A 17,857-nucleotide genomic window follows, 5' to 3' on the forward strand; every position below is an offset into this window, starting at 1 on the left:
CTGAATTTCCCGGTTTTCTGGATCAACCAAAAAGTGTCATTAATCGATGTTTTATCGAACCCGAATTACAAGGAAAAAGTGTGTAACACATTTTAAAGTAAGAGAAAAAAGAAAAGCACTCTTATATTTAAAAAGAAAAAAAGAAATGATAAAAAAATAACATTTAAAAGAATAAAAAAATTGCAAATTTAAACAAGCAAAACAAGTTTAAAAAATAAAAAATTCTCATATTTATTTTTTAAAAATAATTACAATTTCTAAATTAACTAATATAAACAAAACCAATGATTAAATAACGCAATATATTTCATACCTAATTACACAGGGGGGGAAATGATAAAATAAAAGGAAAATCTAAATAAAAACTATGAAAATTATCGAACAGAAACGACAGTTAAAAAAGGCACTAACACAAATATTAAAACCCGGAACAAGGCAAGATCAATAAGATCAACGGAATTAAAAAAAGAAAAAAAAAACCTAATGATAAAATTTATGAATAAAAAGAATTAATTTATTGAGTGCGAAATTTATCATGAAAAGAAAAAAAAATCAAACGTAGTGGAATCAGAAAAATAAAACTGCAATCTGCTTCATAAAATAATCGTATGTTTAAATTAATAAACAATTCTCCTTTCATTTTATTTTCATAAAAACACGATTTTTAATGAAAGCAGATGTGATCCCACATCAAGAAAAACCTGCAAATGAAACCGCATTTCCAAAGAATCAGAATTTACTCAAAAAAAAAAAAAATGATTTTATTTTTATTAATCGGTGTTAAATAGATAAATACATTTTTCTCTTTCATCTTCTGTTCACTGATATTCTGTTCACTCTCGATCTGAAGATCTTCAAGGTCATGGAAGAAAGGACGTTTCTCTGGGTAAAAAATTCTCCCCTTCCTCACATTCTCCTCTACTCAACTTCAAGGATGAGCTTTTTTTCATAATCGTTCTAGTTAAAAATGGCGTGAAAAACAAGCAAATTTTCCCCCGGTTATCTGGATACCGGATAAATGGTTCTCTACTGTACTTACTATATTTATAATTTACAAAGCTGTTTTCAGGAGGCTGTGACGAGTAAGTTTGACTGTTCAGAGCACAATGAAAAACTATACCTGGGAGTTACCACTATTTTTAATTTCCTGCAAGTATTCATAGCCATGGCGAACGGCTGCTGCAGGGCAACCAGCATTGAAAGCAACTAATGTAGCCGTAGAACGAATTCTATTGAGCCATTCGTGACAAGTTGACTTATTAGTTCTAAAGAAGGTCCTCACATTCTAAAAAAATATGAACACACAACAAAATAATTAATAAGAAATAACCAATGCAAATAATTATAATTTCAGAATTCGGTAGACATTTCAATATCAATCTGAAGAACAATAATCGAAGAAATATTGGAAAATATATTCTAAAATATTCAATCAAAACATGTCAGGAGTTCCCCTCATCTAATTTTAATATGAACACAGAAAGGATCATTTAAGCCAATAATAACATTTCTTGAATGTTATTTAAAAAAGCATTAGGTGAATACCAGAAAAAAAAGAAATAATCTGAGCATTAATTTTACATGCTTTGGACATTCTAAACTGACTATGCAAATTCGCTGAAACATAAAACTTCAAATACAGTTGACGTTAAGACCAGAAGATAAGGGAACTCCTGGATCAGTACCCCCAGAGGTATGATTTGTTATGGGAACACGGAGGACTTTGAGACTCGACAGATTTAACGTGCAACAGTCACCATTTACAAATTCGGCCAGAGAGGTTCGAACCCACGATCTCTTGGACATGGGCCCAGTGTCCTACCAACCAGGCTATCCCGGCCCTTGAATTATATTATTTAACTTTGAAGTTCAATAGATAACATGAATCTGTCATAATCTCTTAGCCTATTTTTTCATTGATAAATTACTTTGCACTATCTAATTTCGGATAATTCAAAACAGAGGATTTAATTGAATTGTTTTTGATCTACAGTTTATTGCTCAACCATTGCTTAAATGAAATCGAATTATGACAAAAAGAGTTTTGGGAGAATCCCTAAATTATTTTTAGGGGATAAGTATTCTATAAAATAACACTCAAATAACAGATTCTTAAAATTTCAATTTTTCATCTTGACAATTCTATACAATAGACCACATAAATCATAGATCAATTGATACTGTAAGCCTGAAATTACACACAGGGTGGGCTGGTTTAAACCACCATTTCAAACAGATAGTTTTATTTAAAAAAAAAAAAAATTTAAATACTTCTAAATGAAAAAATATTTTTCTCATAGAAATTTTCCACTTTTAAATTTAACAACTAACGGTAATCAGCCTTCTTTAAAGAAACAAAAATATGTAATTTTTAAATGTATATAAAAAGTATTTATAAAAAGTATTTATAAAAATAAATTGATACTAGTAAAATGCTCCAAAAAGCATACAATAAATACAAAATTACCCAATTCTTTTTCTGATTATTTTTTAAATTAATTAAATGATGTAATTATTGGACAAAATAACTTTTCAGTTTATGTTTAGAACTCTTCTTTTCAGTTTATGTTTAGAATTTCTTTGTTATCAGTGTAAAATTTGTAGTGAATTATGATTTCATTCGTTTTTGCAATATTTCCAAAATGTTTTTTTTTTTAATATTAGGAAAAGAATTTTAACTAAAAATATGCAGAATTACTTAGCAATACTTTTCACTGTAATGAAAATATTTTGTATACTTATAATCTTTTAACAAAAAATTATTTGTTACAACTACAACCTAATCTGTTCAAAAGTGAAAAATCTCAACTGTCTCTAATTTATGACTCTACTTGAGAACAGTGTAATAGAAAAAAAAACTGCATTTCAGTGGACTTTTTCTTTTGTTCTATAGCCAGAAGGAAAGATTTTTTTTCTTTTCAGGAATCAAATTTTGGACTAGCTAACGATAAATGTATGATATTAACGTACAAACATCTTGTGAGTATGTTAGTATTTTGTCTTTCAATATTAAGAGTTTATAGCTAGTTGCAGAGAAGATAAATAACTAAATTTTTTACTTTTGGGGGGGGGGAAAGTTAAGCTTCAAAAGCTATAACTAATTTATATTTTTTTAAAGATAGGCAAATAAATTAAAAGGTAAAATAAATTTTGTGATAATCTAATTATATAAAATCAACTTATATCTAACTACACTTTGCTAACATACAATTCCTTTTATAGTAAATATAAGTATATGCATTGCACACTCAAGGCAACACTTTTCATATCAATATTATATAGATGTAGTGATTCAGTAATTGTATATATGATTGGTTGATTACACAACACAATGCATATATTTTATTGACATGTAAGTTACGCTTTAAAGGAAATAATAATTATAAGCCAAGAGTAAAATATAATGCTCCAATATACATATCTCAAGACAGATGCAAATCTAGATTCGCATTGAGAATCTAGATTTCATGTCAGTGAATACGATATTATTTGATTTTTGTACGAATATCTTTTATTGATTTATTGAATGCATTTTTACCATGACTGTATTACATCTGTTGTTAGTGCATTAGCCCTGGCAATTAATCAAAAGTTTATCTTTACTCTCATAGTCTTAAAAAAAGCCTATTTTAATCATTTTCTCCCTCTTCCCATAACATTCTTCAGAGCTCATTCTAGGCAGAGAAAAGGGCAGGGGGCAAAGGTTTAAAAAAAAGGGCATTATTATTCTAAAAGGGCAATAATTTCTTCCTATGGGCTTTTCACGTTCTATCATGGGTGCAAGTTGGAAAAAGACAAAGACTGAAAATTTTTTTGACTGAAATACCTAACATACACAATACCCCCTCGCAGGGGTGATTGTGAGCCCAAGTCAAAATTCCGGAAAATTTCCCGAGTTTAAAAAAAAAAAAATTTCAATTGAAAAAAATTTAAACTAGGTTTTTCTAGGAGAAGTAATTAAAATTTGCAAATATGTCTTACTTTCTTGAGTTTATGATTATAACTATTTACTGATAAAAAAATGTATCTGGCTCTCCCTTGCAAACAAAATAAATTGTGTTTTTAAGTTCCACTTTTGAAAATTTGATTTCCGGAAACTTCTGTGAGCAATGATTTTTTGAAACGTCTGGACCTTCGATCTCCGGAAACTTCCGGATCACTGTTAGCGAAAAATCCGGAAATCCGGCTTTTTCCCGGAGCACAATCAGCCCTGCCCTCGACAAATACAAACTATCTAAGAAAGCTTTACCATTATACATCAAGTTTAAATACTGTACAAAAAATATTTATTCATCTGTCTTTTGATTAAATAACAACAGGACATAAGAAAGTAGGCCAATAACGTAGATCTAAAAAATATTTGTAAGGACAGGAAAAAAAAATTTCCCGATTTCCGTCTTCGAGTCAGTCGTGTTTCCGTCTTACTTCCGTCCGTGGACATTTTCGAAAGACGGAAATCCGTCCTGGGGAGGGAAGACTTGCACCCATGCTTTCTATGAAAAAATATTGTCAATTAGTGAAGTAAATTTTTTTTTACAACACTAACAGTAGCAAAGCAATTATATTTACTAATTTTTATTAATAAATTAACATATATATCGAGTTATTGAGCTAATTAACTTAGTAATTTATTTAAAATGCTTGCATATATTAATAAAATAATAAATGTATGTTTTTAAGTGTCTGTAGTTATGATTTAATAATTAAATTGATTAATAATAATTATGATTTAATGATAGTGGAAGCAACTGCAAACTTTCTAAGACAAGTGCAACAAGGGGGTGTGATGGCTATTTTTCCTTACCCATATTTCCCATATTCCGTATTGACAGCAATGACAAAGTAAATAAAAAGAGTTGAAAATTTAAGAAATCCATTGTACAGTTTGGAGAAAAAATAAAGAAGGGTTGAGGAAAGAAAGGGTTTAGAGTCTATTACATCAGGGGCAACAGGGTGGATTCTTTTGACTAAAAGGGCAACAGGGTGCTGCGCCCTGTTTACCCTGCCTAGAATGAGCTCTGCATTCTTTACACCTTCAATTGCACTAACAAGTTCCTGATAGTTCAAATGCAGTGCGAGTAGATTGTCAGTTTTTTTATTTACTTTTTCTTAAGCACTTGGTAAATATTTTTCTTGGTCCTGGAATGATTTCTTTTAAATACCTTAAGTATTTTTCTGGAAAATAAAGATTTTAATACATTCATTGAACTTATTTACGATAACTGTATTCAAACTCAAGATTGTTTTCTTTTTATAACGGCAAATCTACTGCCAGCAAGGCACTCTGTTTGTATTAGCTGTATCTTAAGCTCAGTTCAATTAGCTTGCGCGATCAATGTTTTTCTTTATTTTGGCACCTTTCCAGTCATTTCACATCTTAATGATAGATTTTAATATGTGTTGATAAATTTCAGAAATTGAGTTATCACTTTTCAATTCAAGTATTGCTGTACCACATTTTTTCCAAACTTCTTCTCAGTTGAGATTTTTCATTTTTACCATCCTTTTCACACAGTTTTTCAAATAATGATATTAGTACGATGTGCAAATCAAAGCAACTCTCCAATTTTATCACACAGTTACTTATCTATCCCAGCCCTTTCCAGGTCATTTTTAAACTCTCAATATTTTAAATTTGATATTATTTCAAACAAATCGAAAATTTAAGTAAAAACTTTTCGATTTACCCGATTTGTGACAAATTCATGCAAAATCACTTAGGTTTTTAGATCTCTTTTTTGGCAGTTACTTCTAAAATTTTCGATGTGTTTTTTTTAAAAAGTCTTATGGATTTTAATACAACACTATTGCAACAATTTCAAAATGAGATAACTTTGCATATTTTAGAACCGATTTGTACAATGCGCTGAGTTTTTATTAAAAATTTATGTCACAAATATTATTGGTCTTAAAAAAAAAACACTTTCATATGTGAAATACTGCGACCTTTCTTCAGAGCTGCATTCAGTCCCTACCCCTTTTAAGGATTAGAATTAGTAATTTAGATGAAGGATTAGTAATTTAGATGAAATGAAAAATTAAGTAATTCTTTTTAAAAATGTCTAGTGAAGGTCTAAAAAGTCAAATGCCAAGAGTGGTACAGATCCTTCAGAACTGCAATGCTACTGACTAAAATAATGTCCTTTTGTTTATCCACGTAAAATGAGACAAGAATATTTTAATATTTGTTTATTTATCAATACTATTATTGTTTTTTGTGGGTAGGGAAGCACGGAAAACTTTTCGACTTATAAAATGGTCCTGTAACAGAATTTTGTCGAGCTGTCTGAGATAAAACTCTCTAGCACTAATATCTTTCTGCAAGATACTTTTAATAATAATTTAAAATAACAAAAATGCTGTGTTTACAAAAAAAAAAAAAACTTTATTGAACATGTAATAATATTTTATTCTAATATCAAGGGTGAAATTCTCCAATTTCGTTGGGGGGAGGGGGGATGCACAAATTATTTTTTTCTCGCATTTTGTAAAAAATCATAACGATAAAAAAAAAAAACTGAAAGTCATGAAATCCGTAGAGAATTGCCGAAAAGAGGCAGACGACGAAATCACGTGAATCTGACTCCTCAAATGTGTCTTTCGTTTCGAGATTAGGTTGTTGTAATAAATAATATCGTATAAAAAACTATGGAGAAATCAATAGCAATAACTGCCAAAAACTCGATAGAATTATTGCCTTAAAAAGTAAATATACAAATGCACAACTCGAATTTTTCCTTTTGTTTGAAATATATCAAGATATTTAAAAGCAATCAATATAATAACTGCCAAAAATACAATCGAAACATTACATCGATTTACGATACTATCTGCGTAAACTGAGCATGTCAAAAAGTGATTATCTAAATGCATGATTTAAATATTACGTGTAAATTTCTCTAAAAAAAGTAATTATTTTTTACGTTTTAAAAGAAAATTTTTTCTGCAAGAGTTCTGTAACATTCTTAGACAATATAGCTGCGATTCTGCCACAGGGAAAAATGGGTGGTGATTTGTTTAAATTTGTGAATTTATGTTCGATACGAATTCACCCTTTGAATATTAAAGAATATTTGCACGGGATTACACATTTAAAGGTTTATAAATACTCCAAAAGAAAAGAAATTTTAAAAAAAAAGTATTACAAAAAATACTATTCAAAATTTTAAAAAAAAGACTACACACCCAATAAGATGTCTTTAGGCCGTTTGTTTATAATAACATGTTTGCTCAATGCTTACCTTTGGCGGTGAAGGAAGGGATGAGGCTGTTCCCTCGTACGCATTGTACATGAGTTTTTCTAATTGCTCAAGCAGTGAGAGGAGCAGGTGAATTTGCTTTAATGTGGTATGCTTAGACTCACCTGAAACATATGCAATAATGATAACAACCAACTCTATCAAAATAAAAAGAGCAACTTTTAAATAAAATACATACTTTGAAAATTATCTTGTGTCTTGGATGGTTTGACAACACTTTTCAGAGCAGCTAAAAATGTATAGACATAATAACCGATTTAAACTCTTTCTTATTATAACAGCAAAAAATATTAATTGTAAAACAATTCATTTCAGACAAAGTTAAAAATAAAAAAAAATTTGTTAAAGATGAATGATTATCTTAAAAGTGAGTATTTGCACAAGACGTTACATAAGTTTCGTTCTCACACACACATATAAATGGGTGATTCTCACGAAACATGACAATTCGGACCAAAACATTTCTTCAAATTTAAAGTCTTCAAAATAATCTAAATTTCTTTTTGTATACTTCTTTAGCTACACTTATTAACATCTTATAGACAGCAGTGTAGTTTATTGACATTTGCTCGAAGAAAAAAAATAAAATAGAAATTCACCAAATCTTGAATGCCAGGAAAATGACATATTACCTTAGAAGTTTAAAAAACAGTCATTTTAAGTAACTCAACTTAAGCCTTTATGTTTGATGGACCATAAATTGATTAAATTAATTCTTTGTATCCACTGTAGAAAGAAACAAAAAAAATTTTGTTGCTGATATGTACAGAATAAAATTGTGTATAATAAAATTGTGTATAATAATCAATCATTAAATAAATAACTTTGATTACATCCAACCATATTACAATCATACATAAACTTGGTATTAGGTTAATATTTGCTTTCCCTCTTTACAGTATTAGCAGTTAAAAAGAATTTCTGGTAACACTTCGATGTCCTGGCATTCATAAGCCAGGAAAATGACAGCCAGGATAATGACAAATTCGCTATTTTATAGCATATAACTTTACTTTAATATTTTGCCCCAAGACATTTATATTCTGCAGAAAACAACAGAATTTCTTAAAATAACTCAGATAAATCTATGTAGTTTTTGTTATTAATGATTTCAAGAAGACAGAAAAATGACAGCATAAAAACCTACTCACCTTGCAAAATTTTTTGAAATAGATTTTGAGCCAGAAAATTGTTTCTTTATTCATGCAACAAGGCATGTTCAGATAGGAGGGTATTTAATCAATCTATTAATATAAGATACTGATTCCTGGCGCCATTGATTTTGGTTATAAATCACTAAATAAAAGTAGTCAGGAAAATGGCAGATTTTCATGGGACAAACAAATTATTGACAGAAAAAATTATTTTAAACGAAGTTTTAGTAAACAATACTCTCTGATTATATACTGGAAATGCTTACATAGGATAAGATAAAGAAAATTAGAATTTGAAAAATGTATGGTAAGTTTTGAAACTAGTTATTATTGGAAATATTGTTTGGGACATGCCAGGAAAATGACATTTTGATATTCAATTAAATTTTTTAAGTATACAAAACAGTCAATGCTCGTGCAAAGTCATTTTAAAATGCTAACAGAAATGCTATTTATTAATTTTTTTTAAAAAAAGTTCTTTTAGTATTATAGTATTGGAGCAAGGGACAGTGAATTGTCATGTTTCGTGATTATCATCCATATATGTAACCTAAAAAGCTTCAATTAATCTTTTTTTGTTTTTCCTTTTCTAAATTTATTATTCAAAATCTATCAAAGAATGAAACTAATTTATAAATTCAGAAAAAGACAAAATAAGTAAGTAACATTCAAATAATAAATAAAAATGGAAAAGCGTTTAAAGCAGCTTAAACCAAATTTGTTTTATTTTAATTTAGCAAGCCAGAAATACAATAGCAGAAAATGACAAAAATTTTAGATACGTGTGTTAGAAGGACAGCACTTCATCAGGGGACACACTGCCTGCTAACACACTGGAGCCTTTATGTTTACAGTGGTGAAACCAAAAACTGGCAGTGCCCTGAGGCCCCATAATGGAAAAACAAATAGAATAATTGAAATATAAATGCAAAGAAAAATAAATGACAAATAATCACAATTTAAAAGTACAAAGAGTAAGATTTAATAATGATATGCCCACATATAAGAAAAATAAATAAAGATAAAGTTAGAGTTAGAAAACCAAATCAAAATAAAATGCTGACCCCTTTTTGAAAATCTTGAAAAATAAAATAAAAACATTCAATGAGTAAAAATTTGAAAAGAAAAAAAAATGCTGTAAACTATATGCTTAAGGAATAAAAAATCCTAAATTTCACCACATAGGCCTATTTATGCGGCTTCAATATATGCCAAATTATTTGAACGTCTTTACAATATTGAATTAAAATATCAGAATTACAGTAAGTAAAAGGAAAATTATTATTCTCTAATGTAATCGTTAAATTCCCGATAGCTGAAAGAAAATCTATTTTATTACTACAAATAAATTTAAATCTAATAATTTGCCCAATCAAAATATTCTTAAAAATCTTTAAGTAAAGGCTCGAATTAAAATGTATTAAACTAATAATATTAAGCTAAAAAATTCTTTTATCAAATAATCCAATGAACATTTTTTTGTTTATGAAGTTTGATATAAAGATCTAAAAAATAAATGCAATTTTCATCTGAATTAGTCTTCATTAAATTTAGTTCTTTAGGAAAAATATCTTTAATTAAATCATCCATAAATCTAAACCCAAATAATAAACAATTATTCAAAATGTATTATTCAAAACTAAACTCTCTTTCTCACACTTTCAAATTCACATCCTGTCTTTTAATCTATTTTTATTTCAAGTATGCACTAATTAGCAGTTTGACATTTATCCTTTTAACTAATTCGTGGGAAAGACTATTGCCCTAGCCCGATTTAATAGATCAATTATAATTACAAAGATTTCCCTTATTCCTTCAAATGAAACATTTTACGGATTTATTTGCAAAATCTACTCTAACTATTATTGAGGAGCACAGCAATTTTATGTCACTTGAATATTAGCTCTTTAAGAACATGTTTCAATAAATAATATTTATGTATAGCCTGGTGCCTCAAACCAGCTTATTTCCACCAATTGGCGACATCTTGAGATAGATTATATATATATATATATATATATATAAAGGATAAAAGAGAAAAATGAAGAAAATTAATAAGTTTTATTTACTGTGCATAAGTCTCAAGTATATAGAACTCAGAAAATAAGTACAAAATTCACAGAAAACATGGAATAAATTACAGAATAATGAAAAGGTAAGAAGAAAAATTATTAAAATAAAATAACATTAAAGAAAATTTTAAAAAATATAAATAAATATCTTGAGGGAAATAAAAAATCTCATCAGCTCACACGATTATAACCGCAAGAAGGGGTGCTTGCTAATATTGTATCAATAAAGCCAAAGCAAAATATATCAATACAATAGTGTGGGCAGCACTTAAAAATATTTTTTTGAAACAAAATAGAACACATTAAGTAATGTAAAGAAAAAATAGCACAAGACACAAATTGAAATCCATAACGAGAGTAGTGAATTCAAATGAGCTTACATGGGCGGGAAACTTTCAAGAATAATTTAAAATATTTTCGTAATAAGGTTGCCCTACTACAAAATATGAAAACAGAAGAAGAAATTGAGCTAAAAGAGTGTATAGGAGGATTTTGTTTTATAGTGCGTTCTTACTGCAGTACTGAAACACGTTTGATTTGTTAGTTACCAAGGCCTGAAAATGGATGCACACAAGGTAATAATATTATAGTGGATAATTTAAAGAAACTTATAAGTAATAATGTTGACATTTAATTATACAATTTTAATGATTTTAGAATATTAACATTTATTTAAGAAAGATGAGAGAGAAAGAAACATGAACTGCCCGTTTTCTACATAGAATTTGAGCCACGGATTTGCCCTAAATGGATTTCCGCAAGGTAAAAATATATAATTCAACAAAAAAGTTCTTAGTAAATTTATTTATAATAACATACAATTAACTCCAGGATTTTATATAAAATTTAATCACTTTAGTTGGGTATCTATTGCTTTTATCAAATTTTGAAAATTTTTGTCTATTTGTTTTTTGGATAAATAAACATTACTACATATTATTTTAATTCTATTCATTTGATTAAAAATGATATTTGAATAGATGTTTTTAGAAACATCAGAATTCTAAGTAATAAGTTTATTTATATTAAAATCAAAATCATTTCTTTTATTGTATAAATCAACAAAGCAGATATTTTCTTCTTTTATAAAACTCATAAACTTAAAATTAATATTATCATCGTGATTACGAAGCAAAATTAATTCCTCTGGGAAAATATTATTTAATAAAATAGTATAAACTTGGAAATTAAAGATAATTAAATCATTAATAAATTTGAAAACAAATTTAATATTAAGAATACAATTTTTTTCATAATAATGCAAAAATAAGTTAGCTAAGAGAGATGAAAAATTAGATCCTTGTGGTATTCCATCAATTTGAATAAAAATATATTTTTCATTGTAAAGATAATTATTAAAAAGACAAACATTAATTAAAATTACCCAATAATCAAAAACGCAATTAATAATTGTTTACATTTTTTGTGTAAGTTTTAAAAAATATATATTAATACGGAATTTGGTTACTTTTGAAAGCCTTAAAAAACAGCACTTGGTTAAAAGAGTACTTTTATTTAATAACTGATACAAGCAAATTATTTTACGTAATAGAGCTATTGGAATTGTTTAATCTTTCTTTTAAGTCTAGTTAGAGATATTATAATTTTCCCTTATTCCTCATTAATCAAAATTTATTCTTTTACTAAAAATGTTATTTGGATAAAGTTATTTTTACACAATATAAGTTTTATCTGCAATTTATTTTCAACAAATACCGAACCCCTCTTCGATAATCAATAAAAACTTTCTGCATAAGAAGAGAGCTTACCCTCAATGGCCATGAAAGTTTCTTGGGGCTTTCCAAGAGGAGTACGAAGTTTAGACACTACACAAAATTGAGCCACTTCCCAAATGGCCCAAAACCATAAAACGGCAGAAGAAACATTTATTAATGAAGTCATTAAAGAATCAACGCTGTTCTGACGATCGGGAGGTGGGCAGCTGAAGTAAAGGCGTAAGAGCCACTTGTTTTCCCTGAAATCACAAGATGTGTACAAAATTGACTTAGTCTGGTGCGAAAATAAAAGTTACAAAGATTAAATAAGATATTTCTTATACAATTTAATAGATGATAAAAGAAAATATACAAGACACTATTACTTTTAATTGAAAATAAATTGTTTTATATGAATTAGATTAAAATTCTTTTTTTTTAAGCATGTTACGGGAAATAAATAAAAGTAATCAAAATTTGAGAAGGCACAAAATTAGGATATTTCTGATTAAATATTGAGGGTACAAAGTGTATGACATATTATAAATTTAGTCTTGGTGTTCTAATAGTGTCTTGGTGTTCTAATATAAATAGAGAAATAATTCCTTACTGGGGTTCTTTCCTTTGAAGGATGAAATTAGTGATAACCTTGAAATGATGGCTATGAAAATTTCCTGGAGAAGACTTATTCATGTATCCCCTCAATGCTTTCCACACATCAACAGTCGATATTTGAAATTTTGGTACATCCTCCTTGTTATTTAAATAAACATTTTTAGAGAAATTAACAGAATTGCCCCTAAAATACAAAACAATTTTATTTTAGTCAACAAATACAAAACAATTTTTTCTGGTTTTTATTTCACATATAAATAAAAATAATAAGATCTAAAATAAAAGTATTCAAAAGAAGACATTATACTGAGAATTGAATTTTGATTGAAATTTCATTTACTAAGTTGCTATTGAAACATGCCAACTAATCAGTTAATCAAGAAAAGACACTTCCTCTGAGTACCCTTAATATATCTGAAAAATATGCAAGCTCTATCCAGGGGTGATTGTGAGCCCAACTCAAAAATCCTGAAAATTTCTTGAGTAATATTATTAATGATGCATTTCAAAAAATACATGTCATTATAAATTTAAATTATTGATATTTTCAAAACCTGAAATTCTAAATAAATTATACGCAGCATAATTTAAATGAATAATTATTTATAAGGTTACTCTTATCTCTAATCACATTTATTATTCTACCAGAAAAATTATTTACAATTAAAAGAGATGCCAAGCATATATTCCAGTTCTAATATTTTTAAATAAAGTATACAAGAATTTCTATACATAAATGTCACTGATAATTTCTTGAAACTTATGGACATTGAATTTCCAGAAACTTCCGGATCGCTGTTAGGGAAAAATCTGGAAATCCGTATATTTTCTGGAGCACAAACATCTCTGTCTATCAGAAAGGTAGTTAAATAATATGTTAATATTTGCCTTCAAGTATTAATTAAAACAAAGAAAATAATTGTGGTGGTCTAAAATAGCAGTAATAAGCCTGCAAAAAACAGAATGAATGTGTATAAGATTTCACAGAGTGCATCATAATTTTAGAACTTTATTTTAAAGAGTATCAGCATACATGCAATGCTGGATTAAAGCATCCACTAAGCAAGTGATTTAAATTGGAACAGCTGTTATAGCATTTTTAATAATTTTTTGGCAATTAAAATTAAACTTAAGGAATTTCCCCAAAAAATTAATAGTAAATAAGTTACACCTAGATACAAAAAACTAAATAAATAAAAAATTGTCTCTAAATGTTAAAAAGAAAAACATTTGTATTTGAAGGTTAATAATAATGAAAAATAGCCATAATTTTAGCTGCTTGAGATTCATAACAAATAAAGAAAGCTGTGCATATAACAAACAATATCAACTTATGTCTCAATAAATCATGAAAATTACTTTTACAGATCATGGGTGACACAAAATGTAAAAACCCTGAGACTTTTTGAAACTATATCAATTTACATACTATACGCGTTAAATATAATTTTTTGAGCTAAGATTTATATTTAAATTATCTATCAGTGAAGAATACCACACCTATCAATGAAGAATATCAACTAATTTGAAGGAAAAAAAAAACACCTTTTCCCACAAGAGTCAGGATATTGGATTTTCAAATCACATAAATACCAAAAACGATGCTTTATACTACAAATGCGTGAGCGCAAATAACATCAGATTTTAAAAACATGTGATTATGAATCACAATATTAATTTTAGAAATGCAGAAATACAAATTGCAATATTAGATTTTTAAATCAAGTGAATAGGAATCGCAATGTGCGATTTTCAAATCGTGTGAAAAAGAGTTACAGTCTACAACTTTTAAACCAGGTAAATACGAAAATCAAGAAGAACCATGAATATAAATTGCGATAGTAGCGGATTCCAGCGTAGTTAAAAATATTAAAAACTGCAAAAATCGGACAAACCAAAAAAAAATCAAATTGCTGGAAGAATCACATGTATGAAATTGTCTCGTTAACGTGAATTAGAGAAAGTTTCAAAATTTGATTTTTATATTGCGAAAGGCAAATAATTTTGCAGAATTACACGTTTTGATTTGCTTAAGTCCGCAAATCAATGGTTTTGAAATAAGCAGAACTCTGAGAAATTGGCAGAAAAATCCCAGGCACCGCTCCTAGACCTGGAATTCTGGGCTACACCCAGAATGCAACCATTCCTGTTAGATAACCAAAGTTAGCATAAAACGTGTTAAGTTAATTTTAATAAGAATTAAACAAGTTGATGGAATTGAATAATCAGGAATCTTATTAAAAACATGAACACTATATAAATATATTTTGCTAATACTTACATTAAAACAATATCCAAAGGTAAAAATGAGAAAAGTGAAACAAACAGTTCCTGCAATTCAGTATCGTAGCTGCTCATTCTCAGTAAACACAACTCATAAGTCCTAAACATTATAAATATATACATTTAAAATAATAATAATATTAAAGTTGCAGACGTAATATATAACATAAGTCTGAACAAAATGCTCAGTTAATAAGAAAATTCAAATGTAAAATTAAGTGCTAAATTAAAGCATGTTTTCCAAGTTGGCAGGTATGTAGCGTTTAAAGCACGAGTGTGTCTAACTGTAGTTGAACTCTTTCTTCTATTGAAAATAATTTTGCTTTTTGAAACTGAAATTACATCATCGTTCTTCCAGGGTTGAGGTTTTGGATGTCCTAAACTGGTTTTGGACAGGACACTTACGTTTTACTGTCCTAAACTGACTAAAACTGTCTTAAAGTGTCCAAAACCTTGAACATTGGTAAAAGGTAAAAATTCTATATGTGTAACCATTGTACACATAATAATTACATATATTAATAAATATTTGTTACTTTTTATGCGATTTGCTTTCACTTAAAGGAAAATAATATAATATAATAGGAAAAGATTTATATCTTTTGAAGCTCCCCAATTCATTAAACAACAAAAATTAATACCTTATCCCTTAAACATGAGTAAATACGCTTTTAATACTGATAAATTATGTTTTTGCATAAGGATGAATAATGCAATATTAAAAATGATAATAAGCTTTTTTAATAAAACAAATGTCTTCATTCTGTTTCTTGTTCACAAATTAACACTTTATTTTTCACAATATTTTTTTTAAATTGTGACATAATTTGAGTAAATAGGTTTTGGACAGTTTTGGACAAAAGGGTATTGGACAGGACGGTTTAAACCCTAATCCATTCTGTCCTAAACCTTGCCAAATCTGCAATTTTCTCTTTCCACCTGCTATTAGAAAGGTCTAAATGTTAGTAATAAAAAAAAAGGACTGTAAATTATCCTCCACCGCATCTTTTCTCGCTTTCAGCAACAGAAGGATGCTTCTTCGCGAAGACAGCAACTGGATGTAGGGGGCATAAATCAGGAATGTAAGAGATGCTCAAAAACAATGCTTTTAACTGAAGGTGAGACACATGCTGTCCTAGTCTTTAGAAAAACCTTATTTGAAAGTAAGGGGTGGAAAGGGGAAATAATTATTAGGAAAGTGCTTTCCCCCCCCCCCTCATTGCTTGTATTTCCATCATAGAGGTATCTCATGGTCTTGCATTAATCTTCAGTTTTTAAGTTTCGTAGTTTTTTTCATGTGATATTTTTTTTTGTTTATACAGGGAGTCTGCTATATTTTAGATTTTCAAATTCCTGACTTTTCATGACTAATTCCAAGAATTTTTCACAATGTAACGAATTTACTATTTTCTCCGACAATAACACAACAATAAATTTAGAAAAGCATTATAATAACATTCATTGAAATGATAGGTGTATAACCAAAACTGTTATACTCAGCATCTTCATGTTTATAGATTTCAAATTAAAAAATTAGAGTAAAGAAAGAGTTGAAGCAATAAAATAGCTGAAAAAAATGCAAAAGCAATTAATTAAATTTTTTTTTCTGCAGAATTATATTCTACAGATACTTTTTTGATCATCCGAAAGAAAATAAATACTTGTGATTTCTCTGTTCTCATTTCCGAATTAAAAAAAATTCGCCAATGATTGGCTTGCTTCAGCTAGAATTTTGAATTGAGAAAATAAGAAAATAAATAAATAATTATAATAATTCTGAAATCACAGAAGTTTAAAAGATAATTTGCTCTAGAAAGATTCTTTTTTCATTTTTTAAAATAACACCATAATTTTTAAAGAACATGATAAAAACATTTTATATTGTGTTAAAATATGACTGTGAGTGGGGATTTTGTTACAAATTCAGACATTCAGAACACCAAAAAATTGAAAGGGGTAGTTCCATTTTAAAAATAAAATTTTTCAGCGATCTAAATCCATGGCTTTCCATGATTATTTTTTAAAAAAAGTTAAAATCATGACATTTCATGACAAAATTTTGCTCATTACCAAAATTTATGACTTTCCAGGTGCACGGAAACCCTGTAAAATATGACATGTATAATTCAAAATAAATATTTTTCTTTGAAGAGAATTTGTTTGGATTTATTGTTTAATTTTATAGAAAGATTTTGGATTGCTGATTTAAAAGTATGATAATTTTTACTTATCACATTTTTAAAACATATTCATCAAAAATATAATATTTCATATAGGATAGAAGACAAAGCAATTTCTATTGTTGTGTAATTTAAATTAAAAAATTTAAACCCAACAAAAGATTTAAACGAAGCATTTAAAATTTCATCATTAAAAATTATCTAAAAGTTTAATGTGTTTAAAAAAAAATTTTGTGATGATTTAGACAAATATTTGCTTTACAATTATTAAAACAATGCAGTAAAATATTTTTATTTAACAAGCTAAAATGGTGAGTCAATAATTCAAATAGTTATTGATCGACTAATAGTTAAAGATCCATTATGATTAATAATTAGGCATCCTTTGCAGGCAAAAGCAGCTATTATAGCTAACACTATTTTGATGAGGAGTGAAAGATTTGAAGGAAATTTCGTGTAAGTAATTATGCTTCTCGTATTTTATATTTTAGGACCACCCTGTATATATATATATATCTTTTTATTATGTAATTCATAGCCATTTGTAGTAACATTAATATTCAGGGGGGAGGGGTACTC

The 17,857-nt window shown here is 27.9% G+C and overlaps 1 protein-coding gene across 3 annotated transcripts in view; it reads right to left on the reverse strand.

Annotated features, from left to right (window-relative positions):
• Positions 1 to 17,857, reverse strand: part of LOC107437418 (serine/threonine-protein kinase Smg1) — a 174,688-nt gene that overhangs the window by 113,019 nt on the left and 43,812 nt on the right. For all 3 annotated transcript variants that reach the window (XM_043051732.2, XM_043051731.2, XM_043051733.2), the window contains 6 exons: positions 15,097 to 15,198; positions 12,811 to 12,999; positions 12,255 to 12,460; positions 7,438 to 7,488; positions 7,242 to 7,363; positions 1,121 to 1,285 (listed from right to left, as the gene is read on the reverse strand). In XM_043051732.2, coding sequence (XP_042907666.1) covers positions 1,121 to 1,285; positions 7,242 to 7,363; positions 7,438 to 7,488; positions 12,255 to 12,460; positions 12,811 to 12,999; positions 15,097 to 15,198 — 835 coding nt within the window. The remainder of the gene's footprint in view (positions 1 to 1,120; positions 1,286 to 7,241; positions 7,364 to 7,437; positions 7,489 to 12,254; positions 12,461 to 12,810; positions 13,000 to 15,096; positions 15,199 to 17,857) is intronic.

This window comes from Parasteatoda tepidariorum, chromosome 2 (genome assembly GCF_043381705.1).
Source record: "Parasteatoda tepidariorum isolate YZ-2023 chromosome 2, CAS_Ptep_4.0, whole genome shotgun sequence".
In the NCBI taxonomy this organism is placed as follows: Eukaryota; Metazoa; Arthropoda; class Arachnida; order Araneae; family Theridiidae; genus Parasteatoda; species Parasteatoda tepidariorum.